The 24767-nt window shown below is 40.8% G+C and overlaps 2 protein-coding genes across 2 annotated transcripts; both read right to left on the bottom strand.

Annotated features, from left to right (window-relative positions):
* Nucleotides 1-5303: 5303 nt before the first annotated feature.
* On the bottom strand, nucleotides 5304-6811 carry LOC117533617 (high-affinity choline transporter 1-like). Its single transcript, XM_034197467.1, has 2 exons — nucleotides 6570-6811; nucleotides 5304-5476 (listed from the first exon to the last, which is right to left on the bottom strand). Exons 1-2 carry the CDS (start codon nucleotides 6751-6753, stop codon nucleotides 5304-5306), a joined length of 357 nt encoding a protein of 118 aa, XP_034053358.1. The 5' UTR covers nucleotides 6754-6811.
* Nucleotides 6812-15724: 8913 nt separating this feature from the next.
* LOC117533616 lies at nucleotides 15725-19898 on the bottom strand. The gene is given in 3 exon segments (XM_034197466.1): nucleotides 15725-18041; nucleotides 18043-18605; nucleotides 18671-19898. Coding segments are annotated over 3 exon segments (2967 nt in total). The 3' UTR covers nucleotides 15725-16865.
* Between the last annotated feature and the right edge of the window lie 4869 nt (nucleotides 19899-24767).

Raw genomic sequence — 24767 nt, 5'->3', positions numbered from 1 at the left:
GGTGACTTCATCCTCGAGGTTGACGACTGCTCTCCATCTCCTGAAGCCTGCAACCTGGGTGTCCTCCTCGACTCCGCCCTTTCCCTCCACTCCCATGTCAAGTCTGTGACCAAATCGGCCTTTTTCCATCTCAGGAACATTGCCAGAATCTGACCGTCACTCTCGTAGTCGGTTGCAGAAACCCTAGTCCATGCTTTCATCACCTCCCGTTTGGACTACTGAAATGGTGTCCTGTCTAGGGTCCCCAACAAAAACCCTGGACAGGCTCCAAACTGTGCTGCTAGGTTACATTACATTACATTGCATTTAGCTGACGCTTTTATCCAAAGCGACTTACAATAAGTGCGTTCGACCAGGAAGACACAACCTTGAAGAAAACAGAATCATATAAGTACATCAGGTTTCATAGAGCCATAACATTTCAAGTGCTACTCAACTGGCTTTAGATAAGCCAGCCCTTTATTAGTATATAAGTGCTTTGTTAATAAATCTATCGCTCGAAGTGGAGTCGAAAGAGATGAGTTTTCAGTCTGGAAGGTGTGTAAGCTTTCTGCTGTCCTGATGTCAATGGGGAGCTCATTCCACCATCTTGGAGCCAGGACAGCAAACCCACGTGTTTTTGCTGATGGGAACTTGGGTGCCCCTCGCAGCGAGGGTGCAGCGAGCTGTTTGGCTGATGCAGAGCGGAGTGCACGCGCTGGGGGTACGGTTTAACCATGTCCTGGATGTAGGAAGGGCCAGATCCATTCGCAGCATGGTAAGCAAGTACCAGTGTCTTGAAGTGGATTCTAGCAGTTACTGGAAGCCAGTGAAGGGAGCGGAGGAGCGGAGTGGTGTGGGAACATTTAGGAAGGTTGAAGACCAGACGAGCCGCTGCATTCTGGATGAGCTGCAGAGGTCGGATGGCACATGCAGGTAGACCAGCCAGGAGGGAGTTGCAGTAGTCTAGGCGTGAGATGACGAGAGCCTGGACCAGAACCTGAGTCGCTTTCTGTGTCAGCTGGGGACGTATCTTCCTGATGTTGTAAAGCGTGTATCTGCAGCAACGGGTTGTAGCAGCGATGTTTGCAGTGAAGGACAGGTTGTTATCTAGGGTCACACCCAGATTCCTTGCAGTCTGAGTCGGGGAAACTCACACATACTAAGCCGTGGCAGCACATCACCCCCACCCTCATCCACCTCCACTGGCTGCCGGTCAAGTCCCGCATAACTTACAAAGTCTTCCTCCTCACCTACAAGTCCCTCCATGCCCATGCCCCCCAGAACCTATCGGACATCCTTCGCCCGCATGCCCCACCCCGGAACCTGCGGTCTTCACAATCTGGCCTGCATACCACCCCCCACACCAACCTGCAAACCTTCGGGGACAGAGCATTCAGTGTGGCTGCCCCCACCCTCTGGAACGCTCTCCCTGTGGAGATCCACAACATCCCCAGGCTTGACGCCTTCAAAAGGGCCCTCAAGTCCCAACTGTGTGCTAAGGCCTTTGGCCCCTAATCTATTTGTTGTTTTGTCTGTCTGACTGGTTATCTGATTGCCTTTTGTTTTGTTATGTTTATTTTGGCCCTGTTCTTCTGTAAAGCGACCTTGGGTCTCAAGGTGCTATATAAATCCAAGCTATTATTATTATTATTATTATTATTATTATAGTCCTCTCCTGCTGATGTTCATGTGTATATCAGTATGTCAGGTAGGTCAGCCGCTTAGATATGTCCCGCCCCTTAGCCTATCACGTACAATGTGTTGGAGTGCTAGCCAATAGGAGTGTGAGTGTTCGTAGTGAAGTCACAATGTTCTGTAACTTGGGGATTTTACCCTTTGCAGACCATTTACATGAACAGAAACCTTTATAACACACCACAGGAAAGGGAACCCCCCCCAAAAAAAGATAAATATGCCCTCTTTGAGCCAACAGCTGCTGTATCTTTTCCCCTGATAACCACAGCTCACCCTCACAAAGTTTACATTTCTACCCAGCGAGGTAAAGATCCCAGAATAATCTCTTAGACACACAAACACACACACCAGAGAGGGTACAAGTAAAGTAATCCGTTTTGTGTGACGAGCCACTGGTTTCCTCCTCACACTGTAACAGGAAAATGTATAAATACTTTGTTACTGTACTTAAGTAAATTGTTCTGGTATCAGTACTTTACTCCACTAATTATTTTCTGACGACTTTTACTTTGACTTCTTACATGTTGAACTCAAATACCTGTACTTTCTACTTCTTACATGTTGAACTCAAATACCTGTACTTCTACTTCTTACATGTTGAACACAAATACCTGTACTTTCTACTTCTTACATGTTGAACTCAAATACCTGTACTTTCTACTTCTTACATGTTGAACTCAAATACCTGTACTTTCTACTTCTTACATGTTGAACTCAAATACCTGTACTTTCTATTCTTACATGTTGAACTCAAATACCTGTACTTTCTACTTCTTACATGTTGAACACAAATACCTGTACTTTCTACTTCTTACATGTTGAACTCAAATACCTGTACTTTCTACTTCTTACATGTTGAACTCAAATACCTGTACTTTCTACTTCTTACATGTTGAACTCAAATACCTGTACTTTCTACCTTCTTACATGTTGAAATCAAATACCTGTACTTTCTTACTTCTTACATGTTGAACACAAATACCTGTACTTTCTACTTCTTACATGTTGAACACAAATACCTGATACTTTCTACTTTACGTTGAACACAAATACCTGTACTTTCTCTTTTACCTGTTGAACTCAAATACCTGTACTTTCTACTTCTTACATGTTGAACCAAATACCTGTACTTCTACTTCTTACATGTTGAAACTCACAATACCTGTACTTTCTACTTCTTACATGTTGAACACAAATACCTGTACTTTCTACTTCTTACATGTTGAACACAAATACCTGTACTTTCTACTTCTACATGTTTGAACCCAAATACCTGTACTTTCTACTTCTTACATGTTGAACTCAAATACCTGTACTTTTCTACTTCTTACATGTTGAACTCAAATACCTGTACTTTCTACTTCTTACATGTTGAACTCAAATACCTGTACTTTCTACTTCTTACATGTTGAACCAAATACCTGTACTTTCTACTTCTTACATGTTGAACTCAAATACCTGTACTTTCTACTTCTTACATGTTGAACTCAAATACCTGTACTTTCTACTTCTCACATGTTGAACTCAAATACCTGTACTTTCTACTTCTTACATGTTGAACTCAAATACCTGTACTCTCTACTTCTTACATGTTGAACCCAAATACCTGTACTTTCTACTTCTTACATTTTGAACTCAAATACCTGTACTTTCTACTTCTTACATGTTGAACTCAAATACCTGTACTTTCTACTTCTTACATTTTGAACACAAATACCTGTACTTTCTACTTCTTACATGTTGAACTCAAATACCTGTACTTTCTACTTCTTACATGTTGAACAAAATACCTGTACTTTCTACTTCTTACATGTTGAACCAAAACCTGTACTTTCTACTTCTTACATTTTGAACACAAATACCTGTACTTTCTACTTCTTACATTTTGAACTCAATAACCTGAACTTTCTACTTCTCACATGCTCGAACTCAAATACCTGTACTTTCTACTTCTTACATGTTGAACACAAATACCTGTACTTTTCTACTTCTCACATGTTGAACTCAAATACCTGTACTTTCTACTTCTTACATTTAACACAAATACCTGTACTTTCTACTTCTTACATTTTGAACCCAAATACCTGTACTTTCTACTTCTTACATGTTGAACACAATACCTGTACTTTCTACTTCTCACATGTTGAACACAATACCTGTACTTTTCTACTTCTTACATTTTGAACACACAATACCGTACTTTCTACTTCTTACATGTTGAACACAAATACCTGTACTTTCTTACTTCTTACATGTTGAACTCAAATACCTGTACTTTTTACTTCTCACATTTTGAACACAATACCTGTACTTTCTACTTCTCACATGTTGAACTCAAATACCTGCTAATACCTGTCACATTTTGAACACACAAATACCTAATTCTACTTCTACATGTTTGACCATCAAATACCTGTACTTTCTACTTCTTACATGTTGAACTCAAATACCTGTACTTTCTACTTCTCACATGTTGAACACAAATACTGTACTTTCTACTTCTTACATGTTGAACACAAATACCTGTACTTTCTACTTCTTACATGTTGAACTCAAATACCTGTACTTTCTACTTCTTACATGTTGACTCAAATACCTGTACTTTTTACTTCTCACATTTTGACACAAATACCTGTACTTTCTACTTCTTACATGTTGAACTCAAATACCTGTACTTTCTACTTCTTACAGTTGAACCAAATACCTGTACTTTCTACTTTACCTGTTGAACACAAATCACCTGTACTGTTTACTCTCAATGTTGAACTCAAATACCTGTACTTTCTACTTCTAACATGTTGAACTCAAATACCTGTACTTTCTACTTCTCACATGTTGAACACAAATACCTGTACTCTACTTCTCACATGTTGAACTCAAATACCTGTACCTTCTACATGTGAACTCAAATACCTGTACTTCTACTCTTACTGTTGAACTCAAATACGTCTTCACTTCTCTCATTCCCAAACAGCTGGTTCCTTTAGTCTGAATGTGTGTTTGATGCGGGATCATTATTCTTTAGAGTCATTGCGTGCCTATTGATTTGAACACGATCCGTGTATCCATCATTTCCTGGTCTTCTCTAAAGAAGATGGACCAATGGAAACGTTGTCATGTTGCCGTTGTTCAGCATGGAAACATTCATTAGCTAACAATGACATTATTGTTCTATTAATATAAAGGGAGGTCAGGTACTCTTTAAAAGCAGCTGCTAGTTATGGGTACTTTTTACTGAAGTACATTTCAAGCCTCTTTGCTTTGACTTGAGTAAAGAAGTTTAGTCAGTCCTTCTACTTTCACCAGAGTATTTTTAAACATGAGTATCTGTACTTCTACTTGAGTAAAGGATGTGTGTACTTGTACCCTCTCTGGTGTGTGTGTTTGTGTGTCTAAGAGATTATTCTGGGATCTTTACCTCGCTGGGTAGAAATGTAAACTTTGTGAGGGTGAGCTGTGGTTATCAGGGGAAAAGATACAGCAGCTGTTGGCTCAAAGAGGGCATATTTATCTTTTTTTGGCGTGTGTGTGTGTGTGTGTGTGTGTGTGTGTGTGTGTGTGTGTGTGTGTGTGTGTGTGTGTGTGTGTGTGTGTGTGTGTGTGTGTGTGTGTGTGTAATGAGCTCCTCAGCCTCGCGGGGCCACTGGATTCCTCCTCACACTGCAACAGGACAATGAAAGCTCACCTATGACGAAGCACATGGTTGCAGCGACGGGCATCACGGCCCAGATGAGTCCCATCGAGGGGTTATAGACGGCCTCGGCTGTGCCCACGATGAAGCCTCCTCCGACCCACGTAGCTGTTTTGCACACAAACACAGTCACATACGGGCAGAAAACACACCCAGGACGATACTGTGTTCATGTAACCTGAGAACCCTGCAGTCGAGTGTAGCTCAGGTGATTACATCGAAATGGGAATTTACTGTAAATGTAATGAGCAATTACTTTAAAACAACCCGTCATGGCAGCTAGTGATTTGTGAGGGGAGCAGGCAACACGTCATGGATTAAGAAATACATTGAAACATATATTTCCTCTTTAATTTCACACTGACTTAGCTACATTCACTTCCTGGTATTCAACCCATTTATTTAAAGTAATATAATAATAATTGACTGTAAATGTAATGACTGTAAAACCATCCATCATGGCAGCTAGTGGTTTGTGAGGGGAGCTGGCATTATTACACAACACATCATGCATTAAAACATTTCCTTCTTTTATTTCACACTGACTTAGCTTGATTAAGCTACATTAACTTCCTGGTATTCAAACCATTTATTTAAAAATAATATAATAATAATTCACTGTACATGTAATGGCTTTAAACCCACCCATCGTAGCAGCTATTGAGAGGCTCAACATGCTACTGTCATGCTTGAGAAAAAATACAATTCAAAAAATCTGTTTCCTCTTTTATTCCAGCCTGACTTCCTGCTTCTCACACAGGTTTCGTTTGTTCCATTATAATCTAAAAAAGGCATTTATAGAGTATCTGAGCCTCGGTTTCACACTGTGTTCCGTTAGGATGAATAACCCACCTATAATAAAGATGGAGCATGCCATGTGCTCTGTATGTTCTATTGGATTAATCCACAATTACCCTCAACAGGGGGGGGGTGGGGGGTGGTGTGCTGAACAATGGGAATCACAGTATCGCCATATGCTGTATTTTAATATATTATAACAGTACTATTTGTATTTAATGTATCTACGTATTCATGTTTCTTTGTCTTTTTTATGCACCGCACATACAAAGGGAAAATCCCCGTATGTGTATTTGGTAATAAAAACCGATTCTATAGACGGATGGAATAAAGGCGAATAATCATCGTTTTTTTGTTGCGTTTCTCATCCAAAAAGCGGGTGTTTTCCCCTCCCGGTACTCGCCTGTCATGGTGAAGATGCCGACAACCAGGTTGATGCCCCGGTTCCCCAGCAGAGCCATCTCCGTTTTATCCCCCGTGCCCTTCTTGGCCTCCCGTTTGGACTTGAAGGAAGCCCAGATCCCGATGCCGAGCACCAGCAGGTAGAAGAACATCATGACGGCCACGCCGGGGATGTTGACAGCCATGGTGAGGCTGCAGGATGCCGACTGAAAGAGAGCTGTGCTGCGTGAGGAGGAAACAACACATCCCTCCCTCCACCCCCACGAGCGCATTTCCTCCCCTCTTCGTGCTCGGTGGCGCGCGGTACTGCAGCAGTGTCACCCATCAAGGTGAAGCACCCACTCACCCACCCACCCACACACACAGACACACTTTTTATTTATGTACTAATATGTATATATTTGTATTTGCATGTGGTTGGCATATACAGTATATGTTGTGACATGTATTGTTGACATTAATGTATAGTGTTGATTTTAGTTTTGTTCTGTTATAACCCCTTGTGCGGAATGCTTTAGCAAAATGTGGTCACGCCAAAAAAGCCCCTTTGTATTGCATTGTATTGTATTGTATGGTATTGTATTGTATTGTATTGCATTGTAGTGTAGTGTAGTGTATTGTATTGTATTGTATTGTATTGTATTGTATTGTGAAACCAGAATCCGGAGGGTGACGTCACGGACACTACCGTCCATATATGTCTCGACAACAGTCTACCGGTGAAACACAACCGAGCACCGGGAGAGACTTGCGTAATGAGTGAGGAAGGAGGGGGTGAGTGTACAATATGTGATAGATGGGGAAGAGTATTCTATTCAAAAAGAAAGTACTACTCCAGGATCAGTGTGGAGCAGATGTTGGTTTATTTTGTACAGTTAATTTATAATAGGGACATTTACAAAGATGCAACAGGTATTTTAAATAAGGAAGAATTAAAGAAGTAAATATTAACCATGAAGAAAATCCAATCAGTACGTCTACCTGATAATCCATGTGGTAGAGTATTTTATAAAGAAAGTACCGCTCCACTATGGACGCATAATTTGTGTTTTTTGTACACTGAATTTATAATAGGGACATTACATATTGATTTGTTTTAAAGTGGGCTGACTCCAAACCACATTTTGAACATTTTGACCAAGAAGTAAAACAATATAGCAGCACTATTTAAAACATTATGGATAAAAAGGTAATCCAAACTAATAATACATATTTAATCTGATATATGAAACTGTATTTTCTTATTACTTTATATGCAGAGGTGGGAAGTAAATAAGTACATTTACTCAGGTACCGAACTTGAGTAAAATGTTAAGGTACTTGTACTTTACTTGAGTATTCCATCTGCACAATGACTACTTTTACTTTTAGTACTTTAAGTATATTTTTGATGATAATACTTTTCTACTTTTACTTGAGGAACATTTTGAATGCAGGACGTTTACTGTAACAGAGTATTCCTACACTCTGGTACTTCTACTTTTACTCAAGTACAAGGTCTGAGTACTTCTACTTTTACTCAAGTACAAGGTCTGAGTACTTCTACTTTTACTCAAGTACAAGATCGGAGTACTTCTATTTTTACTCAACTATAAGATCTGAGTACTTCTACTTTTACTCAAGAACAAGATCTGAGTACTTCTACTTTTACTCAAGTACAAGATCTGAGTACTTCTACTTTTACTCAAGTACAAGATCTGAGTACTTCTACTTTTACTCAAGTACAAGGTCTGAGTACTTCTACTTTTACTCAAGTACAAGATCTGAGTACTTCTACTTTTACTCAAGAACAAGGTCTGAGTACTTCTACTTTTACTCAAGTACAAGATCTGAGTACTTCTACTTTTACTCAAGTACAAGGTCTGAGTACTTCTACTTTTACTCAAGAACAAGATCTGAGTACTTCTACTTTTACTCAAGTACAAGATCTGAGTACTTCTACTTTTACTCAAGTACAAGATCTGAGTACTTCTACTTTTACTCAAGTACAAGATCGTAATTTATCCAAAAATAACTGAAACTAAGTAGGTTACTTTTATATCGTGATACTCAGATACTGATGACATGTTTTGACTCGTACCTAGTCACCGGATTACATTTGTATGTATTTATTATTTATTCGAGAACATACAAATATATGAACATCATATCAGGGGTTGACATGACAAGAGGTGGGAGAAATACTCTGATATTGTACTTGAGTAGAAGTACTTACTGTGGGGGAAACTTCTGTGTAGCGATGCAGGAGGAGTCACCGACTCAAAGGAGACACGGCGAGAGCTGGAGCTTTGATGGCAAACACTGACGGTTTATTTGGAGCTTCGGCCGGAGGATTCACAAAACAAGTCACGAGCCAGAGGTTCTGACTTCACGGTCGAGTTACCACGTCAATTCTGAAGAACTCTACCCCAGACCGTGTGTTTAGCTAGTTCAGAGAGAATAATCAACATTCTTCATAACAAGATAGAATCATAACACCGCTATCAGCTGACGCCATCAGGCAGGAACAGGGAGACAAAACACTGAGAGCACAGCAGCCAAGGCTACAGGTGCCTGTGCTCAGTCAGGACAGTTTGAACTGATACACTGGGTCAAAGTTATGGACCTTGGGAAATATTTCCCCAACATTTACAATACAAGTAGCATAAAATGGAAATATTCAGTAGTACCTCTATATCCGGGGTGTCAAACTCAAGGCCCGGGGGCCAAATCCGGCTCGCCACTTCATTTGATGTGGCCCCACAAGAGCTTGCAAAGAATATAATATGTTTATTATACGGTTGAATGCCACTTTACAGGAGCACGTTGCCCATAAACTACATATCCCACAATGCATCTAATTTTGTGACATTCTCACTGAAGAGACTTGCAATCACTTGTCCCCAGACTTCTGCTTTCAGACGTAGTTATTTAAGTAATTACGCTAATAATGGTAATTATTAGCGGTAATAATGTAATATAATACATTATTTCATATATATTATATATATTTATCTATGTATATTTATATAGACTTAAAGTTACCACCGGCCCTTTGAGTGCAACCATAATTCTAATGTGGCCCGCCATGAAATTGAGTTTGACCCCCTGCTCTAAATTGTACTTGAGTAAATGTACTTAGTTACTTCCCTCTGACTCCCAGGAAACGTATACTTTGATACTCATCATGTCAGCTGTATGTAATGTAATTAAGTGTTGTTATTATTTGTAGTGCTGGTGTTCAGATATCCCTCACAGGGAGAGAGCTGCGTCTCTTTTGTTTAATTATAGCTCCTATCTGGATGTGTCCTAACATGCACTGCTGCTGCCTCAATTTAGAAAGCCTTGACCGACGAAACTAGAGCCCACTTTTATTTTGAAGCGGTCGCAGGAAACGCTGTGTATTTGTCACCAAGGTTCGTGACGAATGGGCGTCTCGTGAAAATGGCATCAACACAAGAATCCCTTAGATGGTTTACTCCTGCAAAGAGGTGCTGATTCACAACAAAAGACCCGTCATTAAAAAGTATCCCTTAGTTAAGTTAAGGCTCCTTTTTCTCACAGCTTAGCATGTAAGGAAATGAATCAGCAGATGGTATGTTCTCTGTTGGCATGGGGGGGGGGTCATATCCTTCCACATATATTCACAGGTTATCATGTTCCAATATTCCACAAGAGGACCACTTTCCCACTAATGAGGGGACGGTAGGGGTCTGAGGGAGACTCGTTATCATTTCATTATTTATGCATTATTACGTCAAAGCAGTCAAAGCAGACGTTGCATTTGACAGCAGGGTTACCTTAGCAGGAGGAGGAGCTATCTATATGTGAATACAATGTAAGATAAAAACATTAAACTAACAAATAATACATAATACAAATAGAAATATTAATTAAAATTAATAAAATAATAACAATAAATGTTATTTACAGAGCGATTTGAGTGAAAGGCAGTTACCACGAGTAACAATGAACAGAAGACTATAAATAAAACCTGACTGTTGTTTCGTTGTTTGGCTCACACACTCTTTGCATTGCGATACAAGGGCTTCTATTTGTGTCCCTGTGTGTGTGTGTGTGTGCGTGCGTGTGTGTCTGTGTGTGTGTCTCTGCCTCTGTGTGTGTGTGTGCGTGTCTCTCTGCCTGTGTGTGTGTGTGTGCGTGTCTCTGCCTGTGTGTGTGTGCGTGTGTGTGTGTGTGCGTGTCTCTCTGCCTGTGTGTGTGTGCGTGTCTCTCTGCCTGTGTGTGTGTGTGCGTCTCTCTGCCTGTGTGTGTGTGCGTGTGTGTGTGCGCGTGTCTCTCTGCCTGTGTGTGTGCGTGTGTGTGTGCGTGTCTCTCTGCCTGTGTGTGTGTGTGTGGGCATTTGAATACACTGAGCCGGTACTGAGTATTAGATCAAGTAGATTAAAAAGAAAGATAGTGGCCAAGTTAAATAATACAAAATAAATAATAATAATAATATTATACAAAATAAATACAAAAACATCTATACAAATAATAATTATAATACTTAAAAATATAAACAATACAAAATAATAATAAATAACACAAGAACAACAAAATAAAAAATAAATATAATAATAAAATATTAATACAAAATCAACACATAACAAAAATATCAAAAATAAACAACAATAAATACAAAGAAACATAAAAACACAAAATAATATATAATAAAAATAATAATATACATATTTGTTCTAAATAATGAACAGTTATTGACAAATCCACTGTATTATTATTGTTATAATTCCACGTCTGAGGGCCCGAACATTGACCCCCGACCCCTGACCCTTGGATCATATAATACTCCACCACAGGCTCCATGACGTCGGCGGTGTTTCTCAGAGCTCGTATTAAACTCTTTACACAAACTGTAATGTAGAACATAAAAAATATGAAGACAAGCGCAAACAAAGACCCTGCAGGGGTTCGCTCTGTCGGCACGTTATTAACACTGCACCCCGGCTGGGTTTTACCCATAATGCAAAGCAGCATCCCTGGGTCTTTATACAGAAACAGCAGGTGTGTACTCGGTACCCATGAGCACCTGCTGGTCTCAGGTCAGTTAAGATATGAACTCGGCGTCGGCACAGAGGGAACAAAGAAAGGAGCCGAGGGGGCTTTGAGGTATTTAACGTTTCCTGTGAGACACTTTGTTCTCGTGATATATCTAAAGCAGTAAAAGTCATTCCAGATTAAACTCACACATTTTCAATTGATTGATGCATGCTCACAACACCGGGTTGCACTGATGCATGATGGGATTTTATTAAAAATGCATTACTGGGAAGTCAAACTGTGTTCTTGCTGCAAGAAAACCATCAGTTAAATAGATATGACCTTTAGTGAGTCGGAGACAGTTTCAGGAAATTCAATCTAGATTATTGAGGACATTTTAAATGTATTTGACTTAAATATTGGGGGATAATATAATTTGGGGGAAATTGAGTTTATTGACAGTTTCTCCGAATTTAAAATTGATAAAATAAACCACACTTTTTTTTTTACGATAACGTGTGGGGACAGGTTTGCAATAAAAACATAAAATAAAAAAACAATAGAGATATTTAAATAGTTTCTTCAATAAAAGATACAAATAATTTAAAGTATACATTTGCACTTTTTACTACAAGATACAACTTCACTCATCACTACAGGGGCCTTTTACCAAAATGCAGATTCTCTCTCTCTCTCTCTCTCTCTCTCTCGCTCATATATAATAACTGTTAGCGTGTTATATTTGCAGACGCTGCTATTTATAGTCTCTGATGTCCTCTATGTTTTCCTTCCTTAGTCTCTGCGTGCCAGAGGACGACGACCGTCTGTCATCAGGACTAACAGCTGGTTATTTATCGTCCCCGGATGATGAACCTGTCTGTATCTCCGTCTGTATTATTCTCAGAGGTGGGAAGTAATGGAGTACAAATACTTTGTTACTGTACTTAAGTACATTTTTCTGGTATCAGTACTTTACTCCACTACTTATTTTTCTGATGACTTTTTACTTTGACTTCTTACATGTTGAACACAAATACCTGTACTTTCTACTTCTTACATGTTGAACTCACATACCTGTACTTTCTACTTCTTACATGTTGAACACAAATACCTGTACTTTCTACTTCTTACATGTTGAACACAAATACCTGTACTTTCTACTTCTTACATGTTGAACTCAAATACCTGTACTTTCTACTTCTTACATGTTGAACACAAATACCTGTACTTTCTACTTCTCACATGTTGAACACAAATACCTGTACTTTCTACTTCTTACATGTTGAACTCAAATACCTGTACTTTCTACTTCTCACATGTTGAACACAAATACCTGTACTTTCTACTTCTTACATGTTGAACCCAAATACCTGTACTTTCTACTTCTTACATGTTGAACACAAATACCTGTACTTTCTACTTCTTACATGTTGAACTCAAATACCTGTACTTTCTACTTCTTACATGTTGAACTCAAATACCTGTACTTTCTACTTCTTACATGTTGAACTCAAATACCTGTACTTTCTACTTCTTACATGTTGAACTCAAATACCTGTACTTTCTACTTCTTACATGTTGAACTCAAATACCTGTACTTTCTACTTCTTACATGTTGAACTCAAATACCTGTACTTTCTACTTCTTACATGTTGAACTCAAATACCTGTACTTTCTACTTCTCACATGTTGAACACAAATACCTGTACTTTCTACTTCTTACATGTTGAACTCAAATACCTGTACTTTCTACTTCTTACATGTTGAACTCACATACCTGTACTTTCTACTTCTTACATGTTGAACTCAAATACCTGTACTTTCTACTTCTCACATGTTGAACACAAATACCTGTACTTTCTACTTCTTACATGTTGAACCCAAATACCTGTACTTTCTACTTCTTACATGTTGAACTCAAATACCTGTACTTTCTACTTCTTACATGTTGAACTCAAATACCTGTACTTTCTACTTCTTACATGTTGAACCCAAATACCTGTACTTTCTACTTCTTACATGTTGAACCCAAATACCTGTACTTTCTACTTCTTACATGTTGAACACAAATACCTGTACTTTCTACTTCTTACATGTTGAACACAAATACCTGTACTTTCTACTTCTTACATGTTGAACTCAATACCTGTACTTTCTACTTCTTACATGTTGAACTCAAATACCTGTACTTTCTACTTCTTACATGTTGAACTCAAATACCTGTACTTTCTACTTCTTACATGTTGAACTCAAATACCTGTACTTTCTACTTCTCACATGTTGAACACAAATACCTGTACTTTCTACTTCTTACATGTTGAACTCAAATACCTGTACTTTCTACTTCTTACATGTTGAACTCACATACCTGTACTTTCTACTTCTTACATGTTGAACTCAAATACCTGTACTTTCTACTTCTCACATGTTGAACACAATACCTGTACTTTCTACTTCTTACATGTTGAACCCAAATACCTGTACTTTCTACTTCTTACATGTTGAACTCAAATACCTGTACTTTCTACTTCTTACATGTTGAACTCAAATACCTGTACTTTCTACTTCTTACATGTTGAACCCAAATACCTGTACTTTCTACTTCTTACATGTTGAACCCAAATACCTGTACTTTCTACTTCTTACATGTTGAACACAAATACCTGTACTTTCTACTTCTTACATGTTGAACACAAATACCTGTACTTTCTACTTCTTACATGTTGAACTCAAATACCTGTACTTTCTACTTCTTACATGTTGAACTCAAATACCTGTACTTTCTACTTCTTACATGTTGAACTCAAATACCTGTACTTTCTACTTCTTACATGTTGAACTCAAATACCTGTACTTTCTACTTCTTACATGTTGAACACAAATACCTGTACTTTCTACTTCTTACATGTTGAACACAAATACCTGTACTTTCTAACTTCTTACATCTTGAACTCAAATACCTGTACTTTCTACTTCTTACATGTTGAACTCAAATACCTGTACTTTCTACTTCAATCATGAGAGATGTGATGTATGAAATACATGTTTAATACCGGACACGTTGTATAGAAAATTATGATTGACAGATTACAACAATGAATCAACTGATGTTTGGAGATTAGGCCCCGGTTTGTAGGATATCATTCAGGAGGGGGAAAACCGCTCCGATGAACCCCCCGGGGTCTAGACACTGGTGGTGGTGATAATGGTTCGGTCTGGTCTGGAGGAAGAAGGATTAGCTTGGCCCTGAATTAGGAGACAGGAGGCGAAGGGGTGGAGGCGGGTTGTGCGTTGACACCTGAAATGACAACTGACAGAGAGGGAAGAGCAGATTTAAAGGGTTTAGCAGGTGCAATGATTGCTAGCTGGGGAGTACCGCCCCTGATTACTTAATGGGAGAAGAGCTTGCAGTGACGTGTAACACCAGGGGGTATGGTCTTCCTTCTTGAACTTGCGCTAAGCTTCATTTCAATCATGAGAGACGTGATGTATGAAATACATGTTTAATACCGGACACGTGGTATAGAAAATTATGATTGACAGATTACAACAATGAATCAACTGATGTTTGGAGATTAGGCCCCGGTTTGTAGGATATCATTCAGGAGGGGGAAAACCGCTCCGATGAACCCCCAAAGAGAAGAGAAGTAAGAAGTGCTGAGATGTGAAGCATTTCTTACCTTGCTGGCTGATTGAGGAGATCTGCGGATGAAATGAGATAACACAGGGACATGATGAGATTGTCGGAATAACTGTAGGGTTAATGTGAACGCCAACCATGCTTAGCGCCTGCATGTTGGATTAGACGATGCTGACCCACAGGCCGCAACCTGCACGCGCAGGGTTAAACATGACGCTGACCCACCGGCCGCAACCTGCACGCGCAGGGTTAAACATGACGCTGACCCGCTGGCCGCAACCTGTACACACAGGGTTAAACAAAATGCTGACCCATAGGCCGCAACCTGCACACGCAGGGTTAAACGAAATGCTGACCCATAGGCCGCAACCTGCACACGCAGAGTTAAACAAAATGCTGACCCATAGGCCGCAACCTGCACACGCAGGGTTAACAAATGCTGACCCATAGGCCGCAACCTGTACACACAGGGTTAAACAAATGCTGACCCATAGGCCGCAACCTGTACACACAGGGTTAAACATGACGATGACCTACTCGCCCTGTACGTACAGGGTTTAAACATAATGCGACCCACTGGCCGCAACCTGCGCGGCAGGATTCAATACGCGGACCCGAAGGTCGCAACGATGCGGTATGAAGTGTTTAAACGTGAACACGGTGACACGTAAATGTGCTGACTTGCTAAACCACCACCAGTTGTATATATAAGTACCGTTAGTGTTGGAGGGACCTTTGGATGGCCAGCACGGCACTGATGTCCGGGCGAATGTAGGATGTGAAGGCAGAGGAGGACCACCGTCCGAGTTGTTGCAGGGATGAGGATGAGACTCCTTGAATGGCAGCAGATGTAGCTGCGCCTATCCTGAACGAATGCCCCGAGAATAATTGGGGTGCTAGTCCGGATTTAGAGATAATTTGTTTTAAATAGTAGTTGAACCGGTGTTTAGTTAAGGGAATATTCCCTGGGAGAAGAAATAGTGGTGAGAGAGGATTTGTGGAAGATCTTAAATGCAGGAATTTAATCATGGATTTATAGGGGCAGAAAGGAGAATCGTTGCGAGCAGCGCTAACGGAGCAAGCGCCTCCACATTTGGAGTGCTTAAGTTTTAGACTGAAATGGCTAGCATGGAAAGATAAGTCGGCAAAGCAGACGTCTTGATTGGGATCGAATGTTAGGGACGCTGTGCCGAATTCTCCTGGTCTGAGAAAAGCATAGAATGCTAACAGAAATAATGCATCGAGTAGTGCGTCGATGTAGGGAGAAAATACTCCTTCTCTGAGTTTGGAGAGCATAAGACGCAGGGTGGAGAGTGTAATGGGTCGCCTATGATCTGTAACTGTAGGAAACATTTTTTGCAGACCTTTCAAAATGAGTTTGACTGATTGGTTAGAAAACAGGCTGGGGAAGCTGGGATCGTAACAGCGAACATTAAACTGCACGCCAGCTAGGAGGCCTCGGATGTATTGAGGTTTGAGGTGGCGATCAGTGGCGCAGTAGCACGTGAAGGCACACACGGTGGATATGAGGACGGGTTTAAGTGCGATGTTTACAGTAAAGCAAAAGAAAGCGAAGGTTCTCCATGCGGAGTCATATTTTTTTAAGGGTGGAGACGGCTAAGCCCTTTCTCATAAAGAACCTGGCGGACTCTAGGTGCCTGGCTAATGGGCTCTTATTTAAGAGAGGGAGAGAAGATGCAGGGGAGGGATCTCGATGGGCTGTGAGCTGGCTTCTGGGCAGAGATTCCGGAAGGTCTGGAAATGAAAGCGAGAGAGGGAGTCAGCCGCTGTATTGAGGTGACCGGGAACATGACGAGCTGAGATGAGAAAGTTATGGGTAATGGAAGACCATGTGATGCTTCTCATAAATGGCATAATGTCATTGCACGGGGAGCGAGCTTTGTTAATTATTCCCACTACTGCTTGGTTGTCGCAGAGCACCAAGATGCGCTTCCGTAGCCAGAGGTGACCCCACACATAACAGGCAACTGCGATAGGGTAGATCTCGTGCAGGGCGGAGGATGAGGCATGATTGGGGAATGTGGGAGGCCATGGGCCCGCGAACCACTCTCCCTGAAATAAACCCCCAAAACCCACGGATGGGGCGGCGTCCGTGAAGAACCTCATTGAGTCGGAAGAATACACTATGTCATCATAGAAGAAGGTGATGCCGTTCCAGTGGTCGAGCAGGAGGGACCAGAATCGTAGGTCAGAGCGGCAGCCTTCGTTTAGCACAACGCGGTCATGGAGGTTTTTAACGCCCGAAGCTGTGTCTAGAAGGCGAGATATGAATGAGCGCCCCTGGGGGATGACGCGCATGGCAAAGTTAAGGTGCCCGAGGAGAGAGAGCAGCTGTTGTTTAGTTATGGATTGTTGCCCGCAATATGACTTGGTAATATCACGTATGCGCTGCAATTTGTCGCTGGGGAGAGATGCTTTCATCTCTGCGGAATCGAGTGTGATGCCTAGAAACTCCAGGCATGTGTCAGGTCCTAGGGTTTTCTCCGCGGATAGGGGAATGCCTAGCTTCTGAAAGCAGAGTTTGAGTTTTGCCAGGGAGGCGCCTGAGTTGTCCCGAGGGGGATCTACGAGGAGAAAATCGTCCAGCAAGTGGAGAACAGAAGGTATTCTGGCAATGTTCAGCAGGATCCAGCAGAGGGCTTCGGAAAGAGAATTAAAGATGCAGGGGCTACTTCTGCATCCGAAAGTCAGGCGGACGGCGAAGTAGAATTTGGATTCCCACCTGATGCCGAACATGTTCCACTGGGACGGATGAATGGGGATGATTTTGAACGTGTCAGTTATGTCTGCTTTGGAGAGCCAGGCTCCTTGCCCTGTGAGCTTTATTAAATTTGATTGCGTCGTCAACCGAGGCATATTGAAGGGAAAATGGCTCTGAAGGGATGAGGCTGTTAATGCTGCAGAACGGGCCGGCGCGGGGTGCGGACAGATCGAAAATTAGCCTTTTCTTTTCGGAGTATTTGCGTGTGGCTACTCCTATTGGACTTGTCCGGAACACTGACAACGGGGATGAGCGAAAAGGACCTATTAAGTATCCTTTATTACATTCTTTCTCAATGAGCTGAGAGACTATGATGGGTTCTTTATTTGCTGATTGTAGGTTTTTTGCAACGAAGGTTACGGGGGGAGGAGAGAGGACCCCGACCCTAAAGCCTTGGGAAAGCCCTGACAAAAGGTAATCGACGAACACTGGGTCTGGGTGGGTAGAGAGCGCGGCGGCTAGGTATGGAATGTTAATGGGAGTGGACGGGTGAATTTTTAGGAGGTTTTTCCACCACGTGGTTTCTGTTGCGGGAAGTTGATTCGGCGGCGCTTGGGGCAGACTGACTTCGGATGCGCATCCCCGCAGAAGCTGCAGATGTGGAGAAAAGTACAGAGGGGGTAAACGCAGACGGTCTCGTTAAAGCCATAACATATCCTGTCATTTCTCCTAGTCTGCACCTGGCGTTCTTGGCCATAACTCCCTGGATACGGCGTGGGAAAATCTCTGGCCCTGGAGAGAGGCACTGATGGGCAGAAAGTGGCAGTGTGGCCCTGCGTCCCGCAAGTAGAGCATGAGTGGACTTGTTGCCCGCCGGTAGCCATGACAAGCAGCTCAGTGTCCAGCACGGACCAATCCAGGCGGATGTTGCAGTGAGCTAGATGGCGCGCTGCTTTGCTAGAAAAGCTCTTGTGGTAATAATAGAAAATGGATTTCCCGTATTTGAGCTGGAGATCACCGATGATGCCCAGATATGCGTCGAACTCGGTTCTCCTTTCGGGGTAAACGGTACATAGGACATCTCGGAAGATGCCGAAAGCGACCAGGAACTGTCCTATGTTTAGATCTTTCAGAAGCCGGGGATCTGTGGACCTAAACACAGCAGTGAAGCTTCCTCCTGTGGCGATAGCCTTGTCACACTCCGGGGAAGGCAAGATGAGGCTGACAAGATTAACGTCTTTCCCTTCGAGGATTTTCGCCCTCAGCCTGGAGGAAATATACGCGGCTTGGGGAATATAAGGCCTACCTGAAGGCGGCTCTGGAAATGCGGTAGCCAGGGTGTGAGAGGGGATTACCGCTTGATGATATGACTGGCCCTGCCCCGGCATAAGCCCCTGAGCAGGAGCGTCGCCCCAGTTTGCGGAAGAAGTTGACGCTCTAGCAGAGCCTTTATCCATGGCCTGAAGGTGGGCGTTAATTCCCCGCATGGAGCTTGCCAGGTTTTGCAGGGTGTTAGCGAGGCTGTCGTCCTGGTTACCGGGGCTCCCGAGATGCCCCGCGCTTGGGGAAAGTTGGATGTTCTTTCTTTTTTTTCCTGGGCGAGCTTGTGGAGGGCTCCGCTTCCTCGTCCTTTTCCCTCCGCGGCTACGCCCGCGTCCTCGCCCCGGTCTCTCGGGAGAGTTGGCTGGAGAGTTGGCTGGAGAGTTGGCTGGAGCTGCTGCCCTGGGCTGGGAGGCCGCACCAGGGACTTGGTCCGAGAGTTCCCGAAGCTGGGAGAGAGAGAGGTCTGGGGCTGCGGAAATGCCCTGCCGCCGTAGGTGGGAGATGAGGAAATCCACCTCTGCTGTTCGGGATTCGCCACGGGAAGCCAGACGGGAGCTTGTGCGCCGTTGGCTTGAGGAGATGGAAGATACGCCTGGAAGTATGTCGGAATCGGGATCGAGATCCCGCGGAAAATCTTCGTAGTCGGAGCCTTCTATAGTGGACATGTTGTTTTTTTTTCCTTTTCTTTTTGTATCTTTCTGAGTGTTTGTTAGCGAGATAGATGAGGAGTATAGGTACTACCAATTGTGCGTTGACACCTGAAATGACAACTGACAGAGAGGGAAGAGCAGATTTAAAGGGTTTAGCAGGTGCAATGATTGCTAGCTGGGGAGTACCGCCCCTGATTACTTAATGGGAGAAGAGCTTGCAGTGACGTGTAACACCAGGGGGTATGGTCTTCCTTCTTGAACTTGCGCTAAGCTTCATTTCTTACATGTTGAACTCAAATACCTGTACTTTCTACTTCTCACATGTTGAACACAAATACCTGTACTTTCTACTTCTCACATGTTGAACTCAAATACCTGTACTTTCTACTTCTCACATGTTGAACACAAATACCTGTACTTTCTACTTCTTACATGTTGAACTCAAATACCTGTACTTTCTACTTCTCACATGTTGAACACAAATACCTGTACTTTCTACTTCTTACATGTTGAACACAAATACCTGTACTTTCTACTTCTCACATGTTGAACACAAATACCTGTACTTTCTACATCTTACATGTTGAACCCAAATACCTGTACTTTATACTTCTTACATGTTGAACCCAAATACCTGTACTTTCTACTTCTTACATGTTGAACACAAATACCTGTACTTTCTACATCTTACATGTTGAACCCAAATACCTGTACTTTATACATCTTACATGTTGAACCCAAATACCTGTACTTTCTACTTCTTACATGTTGAACACAAATACCTGTACTTTCTACTTCTCACATGTTGAACCCAAATACCTGTACTTTCTACTTCTCACATGTTGAACACAAATACCTGTACTTTCTACTTCTCACATGTTGAACTCAAATACCTGTACTTTCTACTTCTCACATGTTGAACACAAATACCTGTACTTTCTACTTCTCACATGTTGAACTCAAATACCTGTACTTTCTACTTCTCACATGTTGAACTCAAATACCTGTACTTTCTACTTCTTACATGTTGAACCCAAATACCTGTACTTTATACTTCTCACATGTTGAACACAAATACCTGTACTTTCTACTTCTCACATGTTGAACACAAATACCTGTACTTTATACTTCTCACATGTTGAACTCAAATACCTGTACTTTATACTTCTTACATGTTGAACTCAAATACCTGTACTTTCTACTTCTTACATGTTGAACACAAATACCTGTACTTTCTACTTCTTACATGTTGAACTCAAATACCTGTACTTTCTACTTCTCACATGTTGAACACAAATACCTGTACTTTCTACTTCTTACATGTTGAACACAAATACCTGTACTTTCTACTTCTTACATGTTGAACTCAAATACCTGTACTTTCTACTTCTTCACTGTAAGCCCGGATAAGTTGAATCTACTTTAAAAAATAGCGTAAAGTGGTTGCCTTTAAACATTTAAGTAAAGCATTATGAAAACTTGAGTAAATTAAACTTAAATTAATCAAGGACTTTAATTGTTATTTGAAGTACAATGCACTTCATGTGAAGTTGATTTTACTTAAAATAGTGTAATATCAATTGTTTTTTCCAATTATTTAACTTAGAATTTTTAGTTGAAAGTGGTTACATTTCGTATTTATATTTTTGATTCCGTCAACTACAAAAAAGAAAAAAGACACAAAAATAAAGTTTTACCTTTTATTAAAACTTGAGTGTTTCATTTGGATACAATGAAATTGAGCTTCCTATACAAACTGTGGCAAAAATATTGTACCATACATTTTCCTGAGAACATTTTTCACATGAAACAATAGCAATCTCTCTATATATATATAAAGATATATAGTTATATCTATAATATATATAGATCTATATATTTATGTAGAGCTCTGAAAAAATTAAGAGACCTCTGTAAAATTATCAGTTTCTCTCGTTTTACTATTGGTAAAAACTGGATTAACATTTGTGTTTTATTCTATAAATTAATGACTGACTACATTTATCCCAAACTCCAAATATTCTCATTTAGAGCGTTTATTTACAAAAAATACCAAATGTTCAAAGTAACCAAAAAAGATGGAGTGTTTTCAGACCTCGAATAGTGCAAAGAAAACAATTTAAAATTCATTTTTCAACAACACAATACTAATGTTTTAACATAGGAAGGGCTGAGGAATCAGTCATTGGTGGAACAACCCAGATTTTCAATCCCAGCTTTCATGAGTCTTGGCTCTGCACCACCTTTCACATTGCTGCGTGAGTTTGTGTGCCAGGAGAGACATAAAGTCACCCAGAAACAATGTGACAGACTGGTGGCGAGCAACCAAGACGCATAGAAAGCTGTTATTGAAACATCTGGGTTATTCCACCAAAGATTGATTTCTGAACTCTTCCTAAGTTCAAACATTAGTATTGTGTTGTTTAATAATGAAGAACTTGTTTTCTTTGCATTATTTGAGGTTTGAAAACACAGCATTTTCTCTGTTATTCTGACCAGTTGTAATTTTCTGCAAATAAATGCTCTAAATGACTTTTGGGAGAGATGTTGTCAGTAGTTTATAGAATAAAACACAAATGGAAATGCCAACAAGCGTAATAGGTCAAACAGTGCAAACATGCAACAACAACAAAATGCAACATGGAAGCCTAAATACTTGCCATATGTAACAGTAGCCAACTTTTCAGAACCCCGCTTCACAATGTAAGCTGATTTTTCAAAGTCTGAATTTTGGGTGCCAGCTCAACTTTACCAAGTTTTAATATCACCTGCTGAACAAAGTGGAAAGTGTTTTTCATGCACTCCAGTTGCAGGGCATAAATGAGTCTGAACAGGACACAGAAGGCCTGAGGCAGGTTAGCCGGTCCATCCATCACCACATTCCCCTCCAAGACGATGGCCACACTGGATGGGTTGAGCTGAGGATTTTCTCCGACAGAGGATTCCCAGTGGAGTTTGACTGTACACCTCCTTATCACACTGCGGGGATTCCCCCCCCCCCAATGACCACCTAGCAGCACATTATACCGCTTATTACACGGCTACATACTAAAAAAAAAAAAAAATTCATAATATCGATTTTTAAATGATTTAATTGACTTAAAAATGATCGTAATGCTTCCGCCAAAATAAAAAGTCCGTTCCACGGAACAAATGGAACTTTAATTCAGAAAATAAACGGCAGCATTATTCGAATTTATCTGTAACTGTCAAAGTCTGTTAACATTTTATTTTCCTCTAACAAGTACTTAAACAATGCGAGAGAAGCCCACACCGTGTTCCCGCCAGTTGATACTTCCTGTGGCTGTGTTACACCCAAATGTACGAGAATTCAACCAAGCCCTGTTAGCTAAATCACTCACCAGATTCAGTAGATAAGGCAGCCGTGCAGCGTCCTTCCTTTGGAAGCGTAGACAGCGCGGTGGAAGGGTGCAAGTCCGGCGTTCAAAGTGGGGTTGCGTCCGACTGAGAAATTGCGAGCTGGAAACGTGGCTGCGGCACATTAAAAGATCCTTCTCTTTCCCATAATGCATTGCGAACATGACTAAAACTTAATAATGTTTAGTTACTTAACTTAAAATTATTGACACATTGCTTAACTAACACATGTAAGTATTATATGCTTACATTTGGTAGTCAGCAAGTAGAATAAGCTTACATTTGATAGTAATGCAATGAAACTTAAATAATGTCAGTAATTTGTAATTCATTATTTAATTAGATATGAACTCCGGGCTAACAGTGTTACATGTTGAACCCAAATACCTGTACTTTCTACTTCTCACATGTTGAACCCAAATACCTGTACTTTCTACTTCTCACATGTTGAACCCAAATACCTGTACTTTCTACTTCTCACATGTTGAACCCAATACCTGTACTTTCTACTTCTCACATGTTGAACCCAATACCTGTACTTTCTACTTCTCACATGTTGAACACAAATACCTGTACTTTCTACTTCTCACATGTTGAACTCAAATACCTGTACTTTCTACTTCTCACATGTTGAACACAAATACCTGTACTTTCTACTTCTCACATGTTGAACCCAAATACCTGTACTTTCTACTTCTTACATGTTGAACCCAAATACCTGTACTTTCTACATGTTGAACACAAATACCTGTACTTTCTACTTCTTACATGTTGAACCCAAATACCTGTACTTTCTACTTCTCACATGTTGAACTCAAATACCTGTACTTTCTACTTCTTACATGTTGACTCAAATACCTTACTTTCTACTTTCTTACATGTTGAACCCAAATACCTGTACTTCTACTTCTCACATGTTGAACTCAAATACCTGTACTTTCTACTTCTACATGTTGAACACAAAATACCTGTACTTTCTACTTCTCACATGTTGAACTCAAATACCTGTACTTTCTACTTCTCACATGTTGAACTCAAATACCTGTACTTTCTACTTCTTACATGTTGAACTCAAATACCTGTACTTTCTACTTCTCACATGTTGAACTCAAATACCTGTACTTTCTACTTCTCACATGTTGAACTCAAATACCTGTACTTTCTACTTCTTACATGTTGAACTCAAATACCTGTACTTTCTACTTCTTACATGTTGAACCTAAATACCTGTACTTTACTACTCTTACATGTTGAACAAAATACCTGCTACTTTCTTACTCTCTACATGTTGAACTCAAATTACCTGTACTTTCTACTTCTTACATGTTGAACTCAAATACCTGTTACTTTCTACTTCCTTAACATGTCTGTAACTCAAATACCTGTATACACTACTCACTTCTTACATGTTGAACTCAATTACCTGTACTTTCTACTTCTTACATCGTTGAACTCAAATACCTGTACTTTCTACTCTACTCACCGTTGAACCCAAATACCTTGAAC

The sequence above is a fragment of the Gymnodraco acuticeps genome, unplaced genomic scaffold, assembly GCF_902827175.1.
Source record: "Gymnodraco acuticeps unplaced genomic scaffold, fGymAcu1.1, whole genome shotgun sequence".
In the NCBI taxonomy this organism is placed as follows: Eukaryota; Metazoa; Chordata; class Actinopteri; order Perciformes; family Bathydraconidae; genus Gymnodraco; species Gymnodraco acuticeps.
Note: the sequence above shows the minus strand (reverse complement) of the source record. Positions and strands in the feature narration are given on the sequence as shown.